We start from the raw sequence: 23,373 nt of genomic DNA on the forward strand, positions 1-23,373 counted from the left end.
ATGGTGAATTGCACTATAAATACCTAATCAGAAGAACAGGACTTGATATTTCATTTGTAACCAGGTGGTATCCTTTTATAGAAAATTACTGTGTAACTAACTTAAGTATGTCTACACTGAATTGTGAACCCAGGTTTGTGGGACCCAGGCTTGGTTTCCAAGCCTACATCTGAGCATGCACACTGCATTGTAAACCTAGACTTACAATTACTGGGCCCAGGTCTCATCTGTGCTAAAGTGTCCATACTGTACTACACAGACTGACTGACTTGGGTCTATGGCTTGAGCTGTGTCCACACTGCAAAATGGCAGGGCTTGGACTACAGTCACAGTGGGACTCTGGTTCTGACCGAGCCCTGTAGCAGGGTCATAGGATCCAGGTTCTGAGTGTTTGCTGATCCAAGTCAGACTGATTTGTGTGTAGATAGAAGGGGGACTTGATCTTAAACCTGAATCAGACTTGGTCTTACCCAATGGGTAGGTCTACACTGCCTCCTCCCCAAAAAATAAGCCACTGTAGCAAGACTCAGAACCTGGGTCTACAGAGTTGTGCAGGCACTACATTACAAATAGCAGTATAGATGTTCCCACTGGGAGTGTGAAACCCAGCAAGGAGGGCGGGTCTCTAAACCTGAGCAAGAATGACTACACTGCCATTTTTAAGCACTGTAGTGTGAGCACTGTGAGCCAAAGGCTGTAGATCTGACCTCAGACTCACTGCCATGGTTTGCTCCCTCCTCCCCTTACTCTTACTTTTTTAAAGTGTAGACATACCCTTAGTGGCCCAAGAAACAGACCAAAACCTGGAAAAGGACTCAACACACAGAGATTCTAACTATATAGATTTCCTTAAACACAGGCTGTGGAACCAGCCCACTCTTCAGAAAGCCAACAAACAAAATAAGAGCCTAAGTACTGTGTGTGTGTGTGTGTGTGTGTGTGTGTGTGTGTGTGTGTGTACTGATGAATATGTTTCTGGATATTGCTCCTTTACAGTGTTGCAAACACTCCAGGTGTGAAATCCTTCCCACATTTACATCACTAGAGTGGGGATTTCACCCCAGAGGTCCAAATTATGGTTTAACTATTTGATTTGGTGGTAAGAAGTATATACTAAGAGTTACAATTTAGCAAATAAATCCATACTTCAGCAAAATTATACTGTAGTTTTAGCCAAACTATTGCATCTTAGATGCTGTGGTAATACAAATAATGAACCATATTAGACGCACTGTACCTGCCTTGCTGGGTGTAATGGAGATGTTCTTTGTTTTCACAGAGCTCTCATGGGAGTAATTTGCTGATACCCAAATAATTACAGAACGATTCATGTAAAGGGATTTTCGTTCTATTGTGATGGATGTTGATGCTGTAGTTCTTTCAAAACATCTCAAGATTTTATCCCTTGAGACAAAGAGCATTAAAATAAACATTATTGAACTATAACTTATTAGAGCAGCAATATGACAACTGGTGAATTGGTGGGGCAGTTAGAACACACACAACAACTTTAAAAGGCAATCTCAAAGGTGTCGACTTGTATTAATTTTGGTGGAATATATGGGCCCAAAGACTTGGGGGTGTTAACATGACCCTGTTATTGTCCAATATTAAACAATTTTAAATAAAGTTCAGGTTTGGAATTCAGTCACCTCAGCCTGCTTAGTACCATGGCAAAGAGATTTAAAAAAAAATTTAAACTTATTACCAAAGATACAAAAATCAAAGTTAAAGCTTTTGAATTTGTAACAAAGTAATAAGGCTTATATTTTAATAATATCCTTTGTTCCCTTTAACTGTAGAGCATTTTCATTAAAAAAACCCTGCTTGTTTGATAGTCTTTTAGATGGTATTAAAGATGGTGATAATTGTCCTTTTTTGGGAAAGAGAAATTTAGTTGAGATGGGCTGGAGCAGGTGGTGTTGCTGTTAATGTCCAATCCCATTTCCTAGAAAACAAAACAAGACAACCGCATACAAATGAGGGAAAAAAGAAAACAGCAAAGACAGAAAATGCAGCTTTTGTCTTTGGTGCTCATTTTTCCTTATAATCTCACTGCTCAAAAAATTCAGGCAAGGCACACTATCAGCCACTCCAAGACCTGGCAAACTTGTACCAGTGCTGGGCAGTTTAGGACATTGCTTTTAACTGTCACTTTGGGTTTGTTGCAGTTTAGGCTGGCTAACCCAGCCTCTTATTAGGGTGACCAGGTGTCCGGTTTTCCGAACACCAGGTTGAAAAGGGACCCTTGTGATTCTGGTCAGCACTGCCGACTGGGCCGTTAAAAGTCTGGTTGGCAGTGCTGAGGAGCTAAGACAGGCTAGTCCTTACCTGTCCTGGCTCTGTGCTGCACCCCAGAAGCGGACAACAGGTCCGACTCTTGGGGGGGGCCACAGGGCTCCATGCACTGCCCCCATCCCAAGCACTGGCTCCGCACTCACATTGACTGGGAACCATGGCCAATGGGAGTTACGGGGGCAGAGCCTTTGGGTGAGAGCAGTGCGCAGAGCCGCCTGCCACACCTCTGCCCAGGAGTCGGACCTGCTGGCTGCTTCCAGGGTGCAGTGTGGAGTCAGGACAGGCACGAAGCCTGCCTTAGCCACCCCACTGCACAGCTAACCAGGAGCTGCCTGAGGTAAGCCCACACCCCAACACCGAGCCCCTACCCCAGCCCAGAGACCCCTCCAACCCGGAGCGCCCTCCTGCATCCCAAATCCCTCATTCCCAGAGCCTGCACTCCCAGATGGAACCCTCACCTCCCCTGCACTCAACCCCCTGCCCCAGCTCAGAGCTCCCTCACAGACCCTGATCCCTTCCACCCCACCCTCCAGCCTGGAGTCCCCTCCTGCACCCCAAACCCCTGCCTCAACCCACAGCCCCCTCCTGCACTCTGAAGCCTTCATCCCCACCTCAACCCCAAAGCCTGCACCTCCAGAGAGAGCTCTCACCCCCTCCCACACCCCAGCCAGTGACAGTGAGTGAGGGTGGGGGAGAGCGAGCCATCGGGGCAGAGCGAGCCACCAAGGGAGGGGGAATGTAGTGCCTGGGCGGGCAGGGCCTTGGAGTAAGAGTGGGGCGGGGGCATGGCCTCAGAGAAGGGGCAGAGCTAGAGTGTTTGACTTTGTGTGATTAGAAAGTTGGCAGCCCTAACTCTTATTAAACAGAAGGCAAAAGGAGCAGGCTAGGAAAGAGTCAAAAATATGGTAGGGAAGGAAAAAGGACACACGGAAGGGAGTGACAGAGTTTCACACCCCAGATGCTGTTTGGAATTTAGCCAGAACTGGTGGGAGTGTCATCTGGGTCTCTCTTTCCGGTTCGGGCCTCTCTCAAGATTAGGATGAAAAAGACCCAATCAAGTCACAGTGGATCTCATAGTCCCAGGAGACCATGGGTGGTCAGAAATGATGGAGAAGCTTGCTTCTTCCTGTTTTTTCATCTTTCACTCATTTCTAGCTTTCCCAAAAAATCTTTTTGAGGAATCCAAAAAGTAGTAATGGGCAGAATAGCCCATCCCCTCATTATTCTGTTAGGCCTCACTTCCAACACACCAATTTTGGTTCATTAATTTCTGGTCCCACACTATTCTTGATTACCAGATATGATCTTAACACAGTTCTAGAATTATATCAGTAGGCCTTTTTGTTTAGATTAATTTAATCTGACTCCCTTTTGCACCTTTTTCCATCAACATTTATTTTAATTTATTGTGACACTTTATAAACTTTTATCCACTTTCCCTCAGCTAGGCTCACAAGGCCTCAGTTATCACTACAGTCCAATCCATTTGAACCAGACCAATGAACGTAACACTGGTAACCAAGCAATTCTATTTATGTCCAGATTTAAGTGTCTTTACGAATTTGACATGTAATTTTTGTTGAATATGAATACAAATAAAATAATGCTAAATTTACTTTGAGTTCCCTACGTGAACTTTACAAACACTTGAGGCTTTACAGTCAAAGGTTAACTCTGCCCCCACACATATCTGAATCACATGGCTTCTCAGATATATCGCTATTCCCACAGGTGTAAGGTGAATCTTGTCAGGTGCAGAGGCAGGGCTCCAACACTGTGGCATTTAATTTCAAAAGAGGGAACTATACAAAAATGAAGGGGTTAGTTAAACAAAAGTTAAAAGATACAATGACTAAAGTGAAATCCCTGCAAGTTGCCTGGGCCCTTTTTAAAGACATCATAATAGAGGCCCAACTTCAATGTATATCCCAAATTAAGAAACACAGTCAAAGAACTAAAAAAGAGCCACTGTGGCTTAACAATCATGTAAAAGAAGCAGTGAGAGATAAAGACTTCCTTTAAAAAGTGGAAATCAAATCCTAGTGAGGCAAATAGAAAGGAGCGCAAACACTGCCAGCTTAAGTGCAAGATTATAATAAGAAAAGCCAAAGAGGAGTTTGAAGAATGGCTAGCCAAAAACTCCAAAGGTAATAACAAAATGTTTTTTAAGTACATCAGAAGCAGGAAGCCTGCTAAACAACCAGTGGGGCCCCTTGACGATCGAAATACAAAAGGAGCGCTTAAAGATGATAAAGTCATTGCAGAGAAACTAAATGGATTCTTTGCTTCAGTCTTCACGGCTGAAGATGTTAGGGAGATTCCCAAACCTGAACCAGCTTTTGTAGGTGACAAATCTGAGGAACTGTCACAGATTGAAGTGTCACTAGAGGAGGTTTTGGAATTAATTGATAAACTCAACATTAACAAGTCACCGGGACCAGATGGCATTCACCCAAGAGTTCTGAAAGAACTCAAATGTGAAGTTGCGGAACTATTAACTAAGGTTTGTAACCTGTCCTTTAAATCGACTTTGGTACCCAATGACTGGAAGTTAGCTAATGTAACTCCAATATTTAAAAAGGGCTCTAGAGGTGATCCTGGCAATTACAGACCGGTAAGTCTAACGTTGGTACCGGACAAATTAGTCGAAACAATAGTTAAGAATAAAATTGTCAGACACATAGAAAAACATAAACTGTTGAGCAATAGTCAACATGGTTTCTGTAAAGGGAAATCGTGTCTTACTAATCTATTAGAGTTCTTTGAAGGGGTCAACAAACGTGGAAAAGGGGGATCCAGTGGACATAGTGTACTTAGATTTCCAGAAAGCCTTTGACAGGGTCCCTCACCAAAAGCTCTTACGTAAATTAAGCTGTCATGGGACAAAAGGGAAGGTCCTTTCAGGGATTGAGAACTGGTTAAAAGACAGAAAACAAAGGGTAGGAATTAATGGTAAATTCTCAGAATGGAGAGGAGTAACTAGTGGTGTTCCCCAAGGGTCAGTCCTAGGACCAATCCTATTCAATTTATTCATAAATGATCTGGAGAAAGGGGTAAACAGTGAGGTGGCGAAGTTTGCAGATGATACTAAACTGCTCAAGATAGTTAAGACCAAAGCAGATTGTGAAGAACTTCAAAAAGATCTCACAAAACTAAGTGATTGGGCAACAAAATGGCAAATGAAATTTAATGTGGATAAATACAAAGTAATGCACATTGGAAAAAGTAACCCCAACTATACATACAATATGCTAATTTAGCTACAACGAGTCAGGAAAAAGATCTTGGCGTCACCGTGGATAGTTCTCTGAAGATGTCCACACAGTGCGCAGAGGCGGTCAAAAAAGCAAACAGGATGTTAGGAATCATTAAAAAGAGGATAGAGAATAAGACTGAGAATATATTATTGCCTTTATATAAATCCATGGTACGCCCACATCTCGAATACTGTGTACAGATGTGGTCTCCTCACCTCAAAAGATATTCTAGCACTAGAAAAGGTTCAGAAAATGGCAACTAAAATGATTAGGGGTTTGGAGAGGGTCCCATATGAGGAAAGATTAAAGAGGCTAGGCCTTTTCAGCTTGGAAAAGAGGAGACTAAGGGGGGATATGATAGAGGTATATAAAATCATGAGTGATGTGGAGAAGGTGGATAAGGAAAAGTTATTTACTTATTCCCATAATACAAGAACTAGGGGTCACCAAATGAAATTAATAGGTAGCAAGTTTAAAACAAATAAAAGGAAGCTCTTCTTCACACAGCGCACAGTCAACTTGTGGAACTCCTTACCTGAGGAGGTTGTGAGGGCTGGAACTATAACAATGTTTAAAAGGGAACTGGATAAATTCATGGTGGCTAAGTCCATAAATGGCTATTAGCCAGGAAGGGTAAAGAATGGTGTCCCTAGCCTCTGTTCATCAGAGGATGGAGATGGATGGCAAGAGAGAGATCTCTTGATCATTGCCTGTTAGCTTCACTCCCTCTGGGGCACCTGGTATTGGCCACTGTCGGTAGACAGATACTGGGCTAGATGGGCCTTTGGTCTGACCTGGTACGGCCATTCTTATGTTCTTCTTATGTTCTTATATTCACAGGAACCTTTATTTAGTTACAGATCAAACCTGCAAGATCCAGAGGGTTCTCAACTGCCACTGTCCTCAGGATCAAACTCTTTCACATACCTGGTATAGGAATGATTTTCATACATTATGGTCTCAATGCTTTTCAGGAGAAAGAATGAAAAGGTATTATGTGCCATACTTAGTGCCAGGCTAGTTCCCTGGCATAAATTAGAACAGCCTGAAGACTGCCCTAAACTGTGCTTGCTGTTAATCGCTCCTATGGGTCATTGAGGCACCTAGGAACTGCCTCCGCCAAATCCCGTTACTGTAGCCATGACTCCACTGGTGGGACCAGGAAGGGAGATTGGTGCAGGAGCCATTGTGGTGTCTCTAAACAACCCAATGGTTCCCCCCTTGCTGGGGAAATCAAAGTGGGTGGAGTGGCCCCAGCACAGCTGAGGATTTGGCCTTTTTTGTCTGACAGTCACAGTGTAGTACAAAATTCTGCAAATGTTACATGTGTATCCATGTCTGTAGAAAATAATTGTATATTATAGTACAGGGCATTATTTGGGAAATAGTATGTGATGTAACTAAAAATTGCATTATAATGCATATACACAAGGGGGCAGATTAATTTTATGGACAAACCTTTACTTTGGCATTTCCTGACCTCTGAGTGATTGAACCATGGAGTCTTAATGATACTTAGACAAAGCTTTTAAAAGAATTTCCTGGCATGTAAGCAAAAATGGGAGAGAAAAAGATAGACACTGGGAACATGCTATCTCATATCCCCTAAAAGGTTACACATCCTTTCCTGAACACTGAGGACAGGGGACTTTGTACAGCTAAGGTGTGCAGTCTCAACACCGTTTTTAAAATGGAATATTTATTTTATGGCTAGTGATATTACTTACCTACCAGGTTTTTATAGTCACAATGCAATATTTAATACATGAAAGTTTGAAGATTTTCTCCTGAATCTTCTAAGTCAGCTTAACTATATATCAGCAGTTAATATTTCAAAGCATCATTTTTTGAGTGCACAGCTAGAGCATCTGTGTGAGGTTTTTCTTTAATCTCTTCCTTCATGACAGCTAAATCATACACAGTACTCTTCCAATTTCCAACTGATGTTAATTGCAGAAAGCAATAATGTCCTCAGCTCAGCTTAAGTAAATGCTTTTCTAAAAACCCAATAAAAAGGAAGAATATTTTCTTGTTAAGAGCTCTGGACTAGAATCTGGGAGACCTTGGATCAAATCCTATCTCTTCCCCAGTCTCTCTGTGTGACTTTGGAAAAGTCACAATCTCTTTGTGCCTTGGTTCTCAGTCTTCTGCTTGTATGCTGTATCTCTTCTTTCTCCCCTTCATCTGCTTTCTCTGTTCTGAATGTGAGCTCTTCAGGGCAGGATCTCTATCATGCTATGTGTATATACAGCACCTAGCATAATGGGGTCTGATGATGGCTGGGGTTTTCTGGAGCCACTGGAACACTCACGTCCACTACGTATGTAGAAACATTCAGCAAGGAGTGAGACAAATGATAAGCAAGACCTGCCTGCTCTGCACAGCTACAGACTGCAACAGATTTGGTGCTTCTGCTGGGTCAACGCAAGTGCAATGGGTTCTCAACACAAGTCTGTGCTTCAAAGGGACTCAGTCTCTAAAGCACCTCTATTCAGGGAATAGAGGCGCTTTAGAGACTGAGCCAGGCAGGGGAGGAGTTGGAGTAGAGTTAGTGCATCCTCCACAGGGTGGATCCACCAGCCATTCCTCACAGAATGGGAGAGTGCAGGAGTCAGTGGGGAGCACCGAAGCTGCCAAGCACCTCCACTGCCATTCTGGCCCATAAGAGATGATTTTCTTGCTCACTGGCCCCAGTGGAACCAGGGGAATTCCTCAATGCACAGCCATTTACTCAGCATGAGGATGTGCTCCTAACCACGGCTCTTGTAAATGTAAACAAGCAAATGGTGTACACGTCACCCCACACAGTATGGTGAAAAATCACATCATAGTTCAGACCAACTTGTACTGCTGCTTTCTACTACTCCTTTTTAAAAAAAATACATAGGCAGGTTCTCCCCAAAGGAGGAAGAACCTTTGCAAGGGACAGGAAACCTGTGAGATCATACCCAGGGCGTTTCCATTGATTTGTCCCCAACAAGGAAGAGATTGTCACCCGCACCTTCCCCTGTGGAACTAGCAGAGCAGTTAATCCCTTTACTTACTGAAATTAGATACCAGTGTGGTGGACTCTATAGGAAATGTTGAGATAGATACATAAACTGGTAGAGGCCAAAGCCATCTATGCAGAGGTCCTGTATGCTTCTGCACTGCTTACTAGCCCACCTCCTTGAATCTTTTTCATCCTCCACACTAATTTCTCCCATCAGTTTGTAAAATGCAGTTCCCCTGAAATCAGTGGGTATTACATGTGAGTACAAAATCTGAGGGAAGACTTTGACCTTCAGTGTTTAGCTGTCCAGAATCTGTTTGCTTGTCTAATATAGGAGAGAGAACTTAAGTCAGTACAGAAAGAATCACACCAAGCAACAATGACAGACTTTCTGAAATATCTTTCAAACTTACCACTTTAAAATTATTGTATAAGTAGTAGTTTTTGGAGCACAGGGGACAGGCAACCAGGAGCAAAATAGACTTATATTTCTCTCTCTGTAGCAAGTTAGTTCGCCATGCCAATCTGAAAAATGAAAGCAAACTAAGTAAGCAATCACACTATATAGTGATGGCCTATCTTGGACATCTATTTATAATACCCCATTAACAAGAGGAAGGCAACTCTCAAAATAAAAAGGCAACAAATCCGAAATGGGATACATCTTCTTAATTAGCCAGTGGGATTGCCTGTCAAAATGATAGTGTTTGGGCAAAACAGACATCCATGCATTTAGGACTACAATCAGGAATTACTTAAAACCCAACCTCTTTAGGGCTTGTCTATACAAAGAGCACCAGAGGGGTGTGATTTGTAAAGCACACAAGTGTGCTGTGCTCTAACTGCCCCATCTAGACCCTGCTGGTACATACTCAAATGTACCTAGTTCATGTTAACATAGACTTGTTTGAAATTAACTACATCAACACAAACTAGGTACATTTTAGAGCACGGTGTGGTCTGTTGTAGGGGCTGTGTGCTGAGCCAAGTGGCCAGCTAGGCTAGGCTGAGAGCTTACTAATGAGGCCCTAGAGTGCTATTCTTTGATCCCTAAGCCCTTTAGCCCCACGCCTTTGTCAAGGGATCCTATCTCACTGAGAACAGGGGTTTAAAAAGCCAGCTCTTAAGTGACTACCAGCAGCAAACAGGGGAGTTATGTGAGGGAGTTCAGAGAGGCATTCCTTCTCGGTCCAGCTCTCAAGCAGAGAGTGCCCTAGGACAGAGTGAACTACCAAGGAGAGTTTGGCAGCAGAGATAGTTCAGTGGCAGGAAGAGGTGGCTGAGGGGTTTTAACCTAACTGCCAAAAAAAAACCTCAGGAAAAGAAACACAGAAAGGAGGAGAAAAAACAAACAAAAACAATCTTCTATACTTAACATTTTCTAAACTTAGGTCACAAACAAACCCTGCAAAAGTAAAAATAATACCAGCAGAAGTCAGAGCTAACCAGCTAATGCAGCATGTACAATTATCTGCCTTGTGGGCAGGTGACGTGTATTTTCAGTGCAAGCAACTCATGGTCCTCAGAGACTGAGTATGGGCTCTTGAGACCAGAGTGGCTGAACTGGAAGAGCTAAGGGAGACAGAGGGTACGTAGATGAGACTTCCAGACACACAGTAGAACGGTCCCACCCCCAGTCTGACATGCTGAGGAGGATGAAAATCTCAGGGAAGGAAACATAAAGCTGGAGCAGAGGGAAATTATTTCATAGCTGGGACCTCCTTCTGGATGATGTCATGATATCCCCTCACACTGAGGCTACCCACTGAAGGAGAGGGCCCAATTACTAGGAAGAGCCAGGTAGCAGAGTGGGGGATTTACTTAATAGAAATATAGATAGCTGGTTTGTGATGACTGGAAGAACTGCATGGTGACTTGCCTGCTGGGTGTGAAGGTTGTGGATCTCATGAGATATCCAGACAGACTTTTGTGTCATGCTGGGGAGGAGACCACGGTCATATGTACCAATAACATAGGGAAAGGTAGGAGAGAAGGCCTGGAGGCCAAATTTAAGCTGCTAGGGAAGAGTAAAGTCCAGGACTCCTATGGTAGCATTCTCTGAAATGCTTCCAATTCCAAGCACAGTGCCAAGAAAACCAGCAGAACTGCAGGGTCTCAATGCATGAATGAGATGATGGTGCAGGGAGATGGGATTTAGGTTTATTAGGAACTGGGGACGCTTTGGAGAAAAGAGGAGCCTATAGGAAGGATGGGCTCTTCCTAAACCAAAACAGAACCAGATTGCTGGCATGTAAAATTTAAAAAGTTATACAGGATTTTTTAAACTAAGGGGTGGGAGAAAGCCAGAGACATCCCTTAGGGGTGAATTTTTATTAAAAGGGGAACTCTATATCCTAGTAAAGAGGATAGAAGAGAAGTTGGTAAAGTAGAGGTAGGAGCTACTGAGGAACAGTTAAATGTAAGAGTCCTACTTAAATAGAACACATGAAGGTAAGCGACTGAATACTGACAATGTACAAGTGCTTATATATGTAACCCACACACCTCCTGGGTGAGGTGTTCTGTCCCATCTAGTGGCACCGAGACCACTTAGAGAGAGAGAAAATGAGTCTGTTCTACAGCTTTAGCTAAGAGCCAGAGGGCTTTTAGCTCATGCAGTAGAGGCTCCTTCACTAAGCTTCAGAGGTCCCAGGTTCAATCCTGGCAACAACCAGGGTCTGTCATTGTTACAAGTGCAGGCTCATCTGGGATTTCAACTGCGAAGTAGATTCATAGATTCTAGGGTCAGAAGGGACCAATATGATCATCTAGTCCGACCCCCTGCACAAAGCAGGCCACAGAACCCTACCCATCCACTTCTATAACAAACCCCTAACCTATGCCTGAGTTATTGAAGTCTTCAAATTGTGGTCTGAAGACCTCAAGCTGCAGAGAATCCACCAGCAAGTGACCCATGCCCCACACTGCAGGGGAAGGTGAAAAACCTCCATGGCCTCTGACAATCTGTCCTGGAGGAAAATTCCCTCCTGACCCCAAATATGGCAATCAGCTAAACCCTGAGCATGTGGGTAAGATTCACCAGCCAGCACTCAGGAAAGAATTCTCTGCAGTAACTCAGATCCCATCCCATCACCAACCACTGGGCATACTTATGTGACAATACTCAAAGTTAAATTACCAAAATTAGGCTCTCCCATCATACCATCCCTTCCATAAACTTATCAAGCTTAATCTTAAAGCCAGATATGTCTTTTGCCCCCACTACTCCCCTTGGAAGGCTGTTCCAGAACTTCACTCCTCTAATGGTTAGAAACCTTCGTCTAATTTCAAGTCTAAACTTCCTAGTGTCCAGTTTATACCCATTCGTTCTTGTGTCTACATTGGTACTAAGCTTAAATAATTCCTCTCCCTCCCTAATATTAATCCCTCTGATATATTTATAAAGAGCAAGCATATCCCCCCTCAGCCTTCTTTTGGCTAGACTAAACAAGCCAAGCTCTTTGAGTCTCCTTTCATATGACAGGTTTTCCATTCCTCGGATCATCCTAGTAGCCCATCTCTGAACCTGTTCCAGTTTGAATTCATCCTTCTTAAACATGGGAGACCCGAACTGCACACAGTATTCCAGGTGGGGTCTCTGAAGTCTCTGAAGCTTGGGATGTACTTCCTCAGTTAGGAGAAGTATGTAACCCACACACCTCCTGCAGTGGTGTAGCCAGGTGGAGGGAAGAGGGGGAGCGGAAAAAAAAAGATGCCACCTGCTGTGGTGCTTTTACTGATGGGGCAGTGCTTCGGGTCTTTGGCAGCACCTCGGCGGCAGGACCTTCACTCGTTCTGTAGGTCTTCGGTGGCATTTCGGTGATGAAGCTTGAGTGCTGTCAAAGATACCCAAAGCAAGTGAAGGTCCTGCTGCTGAAGTGCCACCAAAAACCCGGAGCACCGTCCCGTCAGTAAAAGCACTGCAGCGGGTGGTGCCTTTTTTTTTTTTTTCGCTCCCAGGTGAGTAAAATTAAAAAGGCACCACTTGTGCTCAGCAGGGGAGCAGCAGCTCCCCCACTCCTCCCTGCTATGCTACTGACCTCCTGGGTGAGGTGTTCTGTCCCATCTAGTGGCACCGAGAGACCTCTGAGAGAGATTAATGAGTCTGTTCTACAGACTTATCTAAGAGCCAGATGACTTTTTAGCTCATATAGTAGAGGCTCATGCACTAGGGGTACCAGGTTTGATCCCACTTGCTGACTACTGGGATCTGTTAGTGTTATATATACACATGCTAGAAGTCTAAATAGTAAGATGGGTGAATTAGAGAGCCTGGCATTAAATGAGGATATTGATATAATAGGTATCACAGAAACTTGGTGTAATAAGGATAATCAGTGGGACGCAGTAATACCAGGGTGCAAAATATATAGGGATGACACAATAGGTTGTGCTGGTGGAGGCATGGCACTAAATGTGAAAGGAAGCATTGAGTTAAAGTAAAAATCTTAAATGAATCAAACCATGTACTACAGAATCTCTATGATAGAAATTCAAGTCTTGAACAATAGAGTATAGCAGTGGGAATATACTGCCGACTACCTGACCAGGATGGTGAGGGTGACTGAAATGAACAGGGAAATTAGAGATGCTACAAACAAGGGCTGTCAATTAATCACAGATAACGCATGAAATTAACGCAAAACAAATTAACTAGATTAAAAAAAATAGTCATGATTAATTGCAGTTTTAATCGCACTGTTAAACAATAATAGAATACCAATTTAAATTTACTATAAATATTTTTGGATGTTTTTTCTACATTTTCAAATATATTGATTTCAATTAAAGCACAGTACAAAGTGTACAGTGCTTACTTTATATTTTTATTACACATATTTGTATGGTAAAAAAAGATAAAATAAATAGTATTTGTTAATTCACCTAATACAAGTACTGTAATGCAATCTTTATCATGAAAGATTTACAAATGTAGACTTTTTTAACATAACTGTACTCATAAAACAAAACAATGTAAAACTTTAGAACTTACAAGTCAAAACATGAAGGGGCATATGAATGTTTAGCATATGTGGTACGTAAATACCTTGCAATGCTGGGTACAACAGTGCCATGTTAATGCCTATTCTCACTTCCAGGTGACATTGTAAATAAGTGGGCAGCATTATCTCCCGTAAATGTAAACAAACTTGTTTGTTTTAGCAATTGGCTGAACAAGAAGCAAGACTGAGTGGACTTGCTTGAGATGAATTGAAAAATGCTTTCTTTTTTTTTTACAGTGCAAATATTTAACCAATAATAATATAAAGTGAGCACTGTACAGTTTGAATTCTGTGTTGTAACTGAAATCAATATATTTTAAAATGTAGAAAAAATCCAAAAATATTTCTAGTCAATAGTGTGATTAAAACTGTGATGAATTGTGACTATTTTTTTAATCTCATGATTAATTCTGATAATTTTTTAATCATTTGACTGCCCTACTACAAAGGCAGACAATGCAATAATAATGGGAGATTTCAATTATCCTCATTGATTGGGATGCAGAGATAAAGTTTCTAGACCCATTAAATGACTGCTTCTTGGAGCAATTAGTCCTGGAACCCACCAGGGGAGAGGCAATTCTTGATTTAGTCCTAAGTGAAAACCAGGATCTGGTCCAAGAAGTGAATCTAGCTGAACTGCTTGATAATAGCAACCATAATATAATTAAATTTAACATCCTTGTGGGGGAAAAAATGCCAAAGACATCCATTGGTGTAGCATTGAACTTCAAAAAGGGAAGTATACAAGGGAAGCTAGTTAAATAGAAATTAAAAGAATTAGTTATGAGAGTGAAATGTCTACAAACTGCATGGAGACTATTTAAAAACACCATAAGAGGCTCAAACTAAATGTATATCCCAAATAAAAAAAGCAGTAAGAGGACCAAAAATACCACTATGGATAAACAGCAGAGTAAAAGAGGTGGTTAGAAGCAAAAAAGCATCTTTACAAAAATGCCTTCAGTTTGCAGGTGATTACAATATAATGAACAACTTGGAATCAAAGGAATTAGAGATGGACAAGGCCTATTAGCTCAGCTGATCCCTCTCCCCGCTAATGCCGGTCTGCTTGTACATTACATTCTCCAGTATCTTGATCAGGTCAGTTTTCAGTTAGTCAAACAATGATGTTTCAACCACTTCATTCTATAGTCAAATAAAGCTCCCTATTATCAAGTGTTTCCTTACTGAACTTAAATTTTCCTTTGCTCAGTTTCATCCAATGACTTCTACTTTCATTCCACTGTATCTCCTCCCACCAGAGATCTAATATCTTTTGAAAAGAAAAGGGGAAATGGACTAGTTTTTTCACTTTGAAAACTCTTTATTAATCAGCAAGATTTTTCAGCAATGTTTTCATAAGGGTTATAGTCAACAGATACTGAATTAAATGTGTGGCCTGGAAAGCTGTCTGTGGCTGATTCCGGCAAGAATGGCTGGTGTCTACCTGACACATCCGGTGCTCACTGTGTACTCAGAGTCCATCTTCTATGCTGGAACTGTTTTTACTGGCAGAAAAATCCTATTTGATGAAACAATTGTTCAGCACCCCAACTTTCTGAGAGGCAGCTGCGAAAGTTTCAGCAGGCTGCTCTACTTCTGCTGTGCCTGTCATCCCAATATTGCCAGTGGTGCAGCCTAGCCTGCTTACTCTTGCACCCCCAGCTGGGAAGGGCAATGCTCTTGAGGGGGCTGCAGTAGCATTACTTTCAAAATGTTTTCCAATAGCTTTTTCTCTCATCCATCTGCCACAGCTCTCGCCAAGTGCCTCTTCTGAATCATAGCATTCCTTGTCCTCCTTCCTCCCCCGGACCCATTTCCCCATCCCTCTATAGTTCCCACCAGATCTACCTACTTCTGGATTTGTGCAGGTGGGAGGAGGGGGAATTGTCACATCAACATCCTCCTCTCCTGCTTCCTCCTCATCTCTGGTGATATTTGCCCCAACCTTGGCACCACCCTGTCATAAACAGATAGCTAAGGGTTAATGTCTCTTTCACCTGAAGCACCTGACCAGAGGACCAATCAGGAAACCGGATTTTTTCAACTTTGGGTGGAGGGAATTGAGTGTCTTTGTCTTTGTTTTCTGGCTGCCTGCTTTCTCTGAGCTTTGGAGAAGTAGCTCTACTTTCTAGTTTTCTGTTTCTAAGTGTAAGGACAAAGAGATCAGATAGTAAGTTCTATGGTTTTCTTTTCTTTGGTATTTGCATGAATATAAGTGCTGGAGTGCTTTGATTTGTATTCTTTTTGAATAAGGCTGTTTATTCAATATTCTTTTAAGCAATTGCCCTGTGTTGTATCATCTATATACAGAGAGAACATTTGTACTTATTTTTCTTTCTTTTTATATAAAGCTTTCTTTTAAGACCTGTTGGAGTTTTTCTTTACTTCAGGGAAATTGAGTCTGTACTCACCAGGAAATTGGTGGGAGGAAAAAATCAAGGGGAGATTTGTGTGTTGGATTGCTAGCCTGACCTTGCATTCCCTCTGGGGGAATAGGAAAGTACTTTTTGTTTCCAGGATTGGGAACAGAGAGGGAGATTCACTCTGTTTGGGTTCACAGAGCTTGTGTCTGTGTATCTCTCCAGGAGCACCTGGAGGGGGGAAGGGAAAAAGGATTATTTCCCTTTGTTGTGAGACTCAAGGGATTTGGGTCTTGGGGTCCCCAGGGAAGGTTTTTCAGGGGGACCAGAGTGCCCCAAAACACTCTAATTTTTTGGGTGGTGGCAGCAGGTACCAGGTCCAAGCTGGTAACTAAGCTTGGAGGTTTTCATGCTAACCCCCATATTTTGGACGCTAAGGTCCAAATCTGGGACTAAGGTTATTACACACCCACATGCTTCCCCACCACCACCTCTTCCTCTTTTGTGCCACCATTCCCAATCTCACACCCATCCCCCCTCCTGCTGTCTTTGGAATGCCCAAACCATCTCTAAAAAGATTGCAACCATCCATGACCTCTTCGCATCTTTTTCCCTCCAGCTCATGAATCCCTTAATCTGAGATGGCCTCTGTAGCTGCCCTCTCTTACAGAGGACTCTCCTTCATACTCCTCATCCTGAGTCAGACCATAGTGGTGGAACTGGGCTTTTTCTCTCCCTGGCACTTCCAACCCCTCCCCACTCTCTCTTTTTTTCAATAGCATTACATCTGACTCTTCTCCCCCACTATGTTGCTGTCATTCACCATCCACCCAACTCCTCCTTATCAATCTTCCTCTCTGATTTCAACTCCTGACACTCTTTCTCCTCCTCATCTTCTCCTCACAAGTTCCTCCGTTCAACCTCTGTGACTTCAACTGCCATGTTGATGATACATCCAGCCACATAGCTGCGAGTTTCCTCTCCCTCATCTCTTCATTTCACCAGCTGCCCCGTTTCAACTCTCCCACTCACCAAAAAGTTACTCACCAAAGTGAGTCAAAACTGATTTGACATGATATTCACCAAGAACTGCTTTCTGATCTCTCTGTGCTGAGTTCTGCTCTCCAGTCATCACTTGATGTCCTTCAAGTTGCCCATTAGCCCTTCCCTCATTCCCTATCACTTGGCCTTTCCATTACTTCTAATCCATCAGCACTGATTACTTCCGTCTGCTTTCAGCCCTTTCCTCCCTGCCTTTTTTCTCCATTGATATGGTTGTTGACTTTCTCCGTACTTCACTCTCCTCCATCCTTGATTCTTTTTTTTCTCTTTCCTTCCATTGCAAGGTCCTTCCTGGCTCACCTCCAACATCTTCTTTCTCCAGTTCTGCTTTTGCTTTGCAGATCAATTCTGGCAGAAATTCTGTGACAGGGATGACTTCCTCTTCTACCAATTTGTTCTATCCTCCTTCACTTTTGCTTCTTCATTGCTACAAACTCACTTCTCCAATTTAATTCAATCTCACGCTTGCAATCCCAACTGCCTTTTTGCCACCATTGACTGTCCTCAACCCCTCCGATCATTCTGCCTCCAGTTCTCTCTCCATGCAACATCTTGCCAATTTCTGCCAAGAGAAAACTGACAACATATAGTGTGACCTTTCCTTCCCTTCCTACAACTCCTGCCTCCTTTCTCCTGTAACAGATGCAGAAGTTTCTCATCTGTTCTCCTCCTCTAACCCTTCCATATGCCCCAGTGACCCTATCCTTTCTCCAGATCTCCTTGGCACATCCCCTCCCTCCCTCCCTCTTCTCCTTAACCTCTCGCTCTCCTCTGTCTCTTTGCCCTCACAATACAAGCATGCTTCAGTCTCTCTCATCTTAAAGAACTCCCACCCTTGACCTCACTTACCTCTAACTACTGCCCCATATCCCTTTCATCTGTAAGATCATTGAACACGCCTTCTAAAATCACTGTCCGGAGCCTCTCTCCTCAAGTTCTAACCTAGGATCTCTCCAATTCGGCTTCTATCCCTTGCAGTTCACTGAAACCTCTCTTGCCAAAGTCTTCAGTGACCTTTTCCTAGCAAAGCTCAGACCTAGTCTGTGGGGGTTCAACAGACCTCAGTCCCTCATCCCCCTTCTCCTCCCACTCTACATCTTATCTCTGTGTAATCTCATCCACAAATCCAAATTCAGCTGCCAATGCTATGCAGACAACTCACTAAACTACCTCTCTACTTCAGTTCTGTCTCCTGTCCAAACTAAAATCTTATCCTGTGGCTCAGAAAACTCCATATGGCTGTCTAGCAGTCAGTTCAAGCTCAACATGGCTTCAGCAGAATTTTTAATCTCCCGCCCCAAAACCCTCTCTGCTACCTCTTTTCTCAATCACTGTGGACAACTCCACAACCCTGATGGTCACTCAGGCCTGTAACCTGGGTGTCCTCTTCAACTTGGACCTCTCTCTAGGGCCTTGCATCCAGGCTACATCGAAATCTTGCACAACATCTCTATGATATGGCCATTCCTATCTATTCACACAGCTACTGGCTCCTCCTTCCCTATTGCATCATCATATTGCACCTCGATTATGGCAACATTCTTCTCTCAGGCCCTGACAAATACAATTTTACCCCATTGACACCCATTCAGAAATCTCCTGCAAAGATCATTTTCCTAGTCTGGCATTTTGACCATGTCACATCTCTCCATTGAGGCAACAGAGCGAACTCAACACAGAGAGATCAGAAAGCAGTTCTGAAGAAACTTCTGGTGCTACTTTTCAGAAATCCCTATCCAATGGAGATTGGATTGCAGCCAAAAAACTTTACGCTAATGAATATTTCAAACCCAAATTGATTACCCAATCACTTCAACTGGGGGATTTCCTTCAGCAGTGAGGCCCATCCTTGCCATTAACTGGCTATTGCCTAAAGAGAGTTATTTACCTGGAACTTGCTTGCAAAATGGAAGATCAGATTCCAAGCAATTAGAAGAATCTGGAAGATAATATAGGATAAAATTAACAGCAAGAATGTAAAACAAATATGGAAAGAATATATGTGTTGAAGTTCTTTCTTTTTAAAGTTTTTGCATAGTCTCTCCTGCCATGAGTTAATACAGACAGTTCTTTGGGCTTGAAATGATCATATTTAAATAATTTATTTCCATTTTTTACTATTTGTAAATGGATACATTATGCAGTGAATGAAAACTCACCTGTTGTGAACAAGGCCATAGACACACACAATAAGAAGCACTTCATCTTCTCCTTTAAAAAGAAGCATAATCGTTACTATGGGCATATTCATGGGCTTCAGTCGACTTCCAGCTGACCCTCTCCAAACTTCCCATTCAATCCACTACCTGTGACACTAACATCAGGTGAATACCAGTGACTCTTTTATGGTGCTTATTGGTGATACACTGGATTGTAAGAGATACCCAGACTAAAAGTCAGCTGTTAGTTATACCCAGATGGGGGAAGGTGTCGAGGTGGGAAGTTCTTGTGGCCACCCACAGGAATAAGGATATTTCTGTGGACATGAGTGCAAGGGCCCACAACTGGGATGCTGACTAGTGCAGGATAAAGAGCAAGCAGCTCCAGAGGATTTACATTCAAACTGGGGCTGCCAAGAAAAAGTCTGGCAGTGGAAATGTGACCTGTCCACTTTCTTCAGGAGCTGGACAAGATTTTGATCAATTACCCTACTGCCCAACCCAGGACGGTTGATGCTGCTGCTGTCCACTCTGCTAACCTCCCCCACCCCTCAAAGGATGACCGGTAAGACCTGGTCTACACTATGCGTTTAAACCAAATTTAGCAGCATTAAACCGATTTAACCCTGCACCTGTCCACACAACGAGGCCCTTTATATCGATATAAAGGGCTCTTTAAACCGGTTTCTGTACTCCTCCCTGACGAGAGGAGTAGCACTGAAATTGGTATTGCCATGTTGGATTAGGGTTAGTGTGGCCGCAAATTGATGGTATTGACCTCCGGGTGGTATCCCACAGTGCACCACTGTGATCGCTCTGGAAAGCAATCTGAACTCAGCTGCACTGGCCAGGTAGACAGGAAAAGTCCCGCAAACTTTTGAATTGCATTTCCTGTTTGGCCAGCGTGGAGCTCTGATCAGCACGGGTGGCAATGCAGTCCCAAATCCAAAAAGAGCTCCAGCATGGACAGTATGGGAGATATTGGATCTGATCGTTGTATGGGGAGACAAACTGTTCTATCAGAGCTCCGTTACAGAAGACGAAATGTCAAAGCATTTGAAAAAAAATCTCCGGGCTATGATACAGAGTCCACAGCACAGTGCTGTGTGACAAGTGTAACGGAAAGCCAAAGAATCAAATGGACACTCAGGGAGGGAGGGAGGGCATACTGAGGACTCCAGCTATCCCACAGTCCCCGCAGTCTCCGAAAAGCATTTGCATTCTTGGCTGAGCTCCCAATGCCAGTAGGGTCAAATATATTGTCCGGGGTGGTTCAGGGTATATCTCATCAATTTACTCCCCCTCTCCCCCCATTAAAGAAAAGGGAAAAAAAATCGTTTCTTGACTTTTTTCAATGTCACCGTACGTCTATTGCATGCTGCTGGTAGACGCGGTGCTGCAGCACTGAACAGCAACATCCTCTCCCCTCCCTTCCCTGGTGGCAGATGGTACAGTACAGAAGGACTGGTAGCCATCCTCGTCATCATCCCGTGAGTGCTCCTGGCTGGCCTCAGGTGAGGTCAGCCGGGGGCGCCTGGGTAAAAATAGGAATGACTCCTGGTCATTCCCGGCAGATGGTACAGAACGGCTGGTAACCGTCTTCATCATAGCAACTGGGGGCTGAGCTCCATCAGCCCCCCCCCCCTTCATGTCTAAAGAAAAGATTCTGTACTGCCTGGACTTTCATAGCAGCGGGATGCTGGGCTCCTCTCCCCCGCACCGTTTATGTCCTGCCTGGACTATCATAGCAGCTGGAGGCTGCCTCCCCCTCATTTTATCTCACTAAAAAGTTAGTTTTTCTTATTCCTGCATTCTTTATTACTTCATCACACAAATGGGTGGACACTGCAATGGTAGCCCAGGAGGGTTGGGAGAGGAGGGAAGCAATGGGTGGAGTTGTTGCAAGGACACCCCCTAGAACGGCATGCAGCTAATCATTTCTGTGGGATCTGACATGGAGCAGCTGTGCTCTCTGGTACACTGGTTCTCTAGTACACTTGCCCCATATTCTAGGCAGAACTGACTCTATTTTTAGATACAACATAAAGGAGTTTGTCTTTGTGCCCCCATCTGACCTCAGCGAAGATCAGCCAGGAGCACCCATGACAGCAGCAGACAGTACAGAACGACTGATAACCATCATCTCATCACCAATTTACAATAGCATGGCAGATGGTACAGAACAACTGATAACCATCTCTGCTATCTTGCAAAGGCAAATGCATGCTGCTGTGTAGTGCTGCATTACCACCTTTGTCAGTGGCATCCAGTACACATACGTTGACAGTGACAAAAGGCAAAACGGGCTCCATGGTTGCCATGCTATGGCGTCTGCCAGGGCAATCCAGGGAAAAAGGGTGCAAAATGATTGTCTGCCGTTGCTTTCTCAGAGGAAGGAATGAGTGACGACATTTACCCAGAATCACCCGCAACACTGTTTTTGCACCATTATGCATTGGGATCTCAACCCAGAATTCCAATGGGTGGGGGAGACTGCGGGAACTATGGGATAGCTACGGGATAGCTACCCACAGTGCAACACTCCAGAAATCGACGCTAGCCACATGAACGCACACCACTGAATTAATGTGCTTAGTGTGGCCGTATGCACTCGACCTTATACAATCTGTTTTACAAAACCGGTTTCTGTAAAATCGGAATAATCCTGTAGTGTAGACATACCCTAAGACTCATTGGATGATAAGCATGAGGAGGTCAGTGAAGAGCTGTCCCCAGAAAGCCAGGATCCCTTTGGGACAGAAGATCCTGATGCGAGCAACAGAGCCCAATTCCCAGCCAGAAATCTAGGCCCATGCCATGGAGGATATCATGCCCATCCACATATTTTCCTTTCCACTCCCCACATCTTTCCTGCCTGGTGAACCCCCTTACATCCAAACACCATTTGCCAGCTCAGAGCTCTGAATTTATAGCTTTGAGTGCTGAAATACTGCCCAAGCAGCCTTTGCCTATTTTGAGTTACAGCATTGCTGAGCATTGTTGGGTCCATGCCAGCTGACAGCAATTCAAAAACAGAGCTAGCTCAACCAGAAAGGAAGCATGGGGTGAAGCCCATGGAAACCTGCCTGGCTTCTGCTATGCATACCAAAATGCAGAGCAAGAAAAATCCCAGAATGCACACTGCTCAGCTGCAAAAAAAAATAGCCATGGGATGCTCTCTGAGAATGCCATATGTTTAATACTCAGCAAGCTGCCACTGTGGCCTGGTCTACACTACGCGTTTAAACCGATTTTAGCAGCATTAAACCGATTTAACACTGTACCCGTCCACACAACGAAGCCCTTTATATCAATATAAAGGGCTCTTTAAACCGGTTTCTGTACTCCTCCCCGAGAGGAGTAGCGCTACAATCGGTATTACCATATCGGATTAGGGTTAGTGTGGCCGCAAATCAACGGTATTGACCTCTGAGCGGTATCCCACAGTGCACCATTGTGATTGCTCTGGACAGCAATCCGAATTCGGATGCACTGGCCAGGTAAACAGGAAAAGCCCTGCGAACGTTTGAATTTCATTTCCTGTTTGGCCAGTGTGGAGCTCTGATCAGCACGGGTGGCGATGCAGTCCCAAATCCAAAAAGAGCTCCAGCATGGACTGTACGGGAGATACTGGATCTGATCGCTGTACGGGGAGACAAATCTGTTCTATCAGAGCTCCGTTACAGAAGATGAAATGCCAAAGCATTTGAAAAAAATCTCCAGGCCATGATACAGATTCCACAGCACAGTGCTGCGTGACAAGCATAACAGAAAGCCAAAGAATCAAATGGATGCTCATGGAGGGAGGGAGGGAGCGAGGGGGTACTGAGGACTCCAGCTATCCCATAGTCCCCAGCAGTCTCTGAAAAGTATTTGCATTCTTGGCTGAGCTCCCAATGCCTGTAGGGTCAAACACATTGTCCGGGGTGGTTCAGGGTATAGCTTGTCAATGTACTCCCTCCCCCCACCGTGAAAGAAAAGGGAAAGAAATCGTTTCTTGACTTTTTTCAGTGTCACCCTATGTCTATTGAATGCTGCTGGTAGACGCGATGCTGCGGCAGTGAAGAGCAGTATCTGCTCCCCTCCTCTCCCTGGTGGTAGGTGCTACAATATGATTGCTATCCATTGTCATCATCAGCCCATGAGTGCTCCTGGCTGGCCTCAGGTAAGGCTGGCACGGGGTGCCTGGGTAAAAATAGGAATGATTCCTGGTCATTCCCAGTAGATGGTACAGAA

At 43.8% G+C, this 23,373-nt stretch overlaps 1 protein-coding gene across 1 annotated transcript in view; it reads right to left on the reverse strand.

Annotated features, from left to right (window-relative positions):
- Positions 1 to 23,373, reverse strand: part of LOC127048055 (interleukin-6 receptor subunit beta-like) — a 56,599-nt gene that overhangs the window by 30,625 nt on the left and 2,601 nt on the right. Inside the window, exons 2-5 of the mRNA XM_050947194.1 lie at positions 19,138 to 19,189; positions 18,867 to 18,917; positions 8,961 to 9,072; positions 1,238 to 1,404 (exon numbers count right to left, since the gene is read on the reverse strand). Coding sequence (XP_050803151.1) covers positions 1,238 to 1,404; positions 8,961 to 9,072; positions 18,867 to 18,917; positions 19,138 to 19,183 — 376 coding nt within the window. The 5' untranslated portion in view covers positions 19,184 to 19,189. The remainder of the gene's footprint in view (positions 1 to 1,237; positions 1,405 to 8,960; positions 9,073 to 18,866; positions 18,918 to 19,137; positions 19,190 to 23,373) is intronic.

Source organism: Gopherus flavomarginatus, chromosome 3, assembly GCF_025201925.1.
Source record: "Gopherus flavomarginatus isolate rGopFla2 chromosome 3, rGopFla2.mat.asm, whole genome shotgun sequence".
Lineage (NCBI taxonomy): Eukaryota > Metazoa > Chordata > Testudines > Testudinidae > Gopherus > Gopherus flavomarginatus.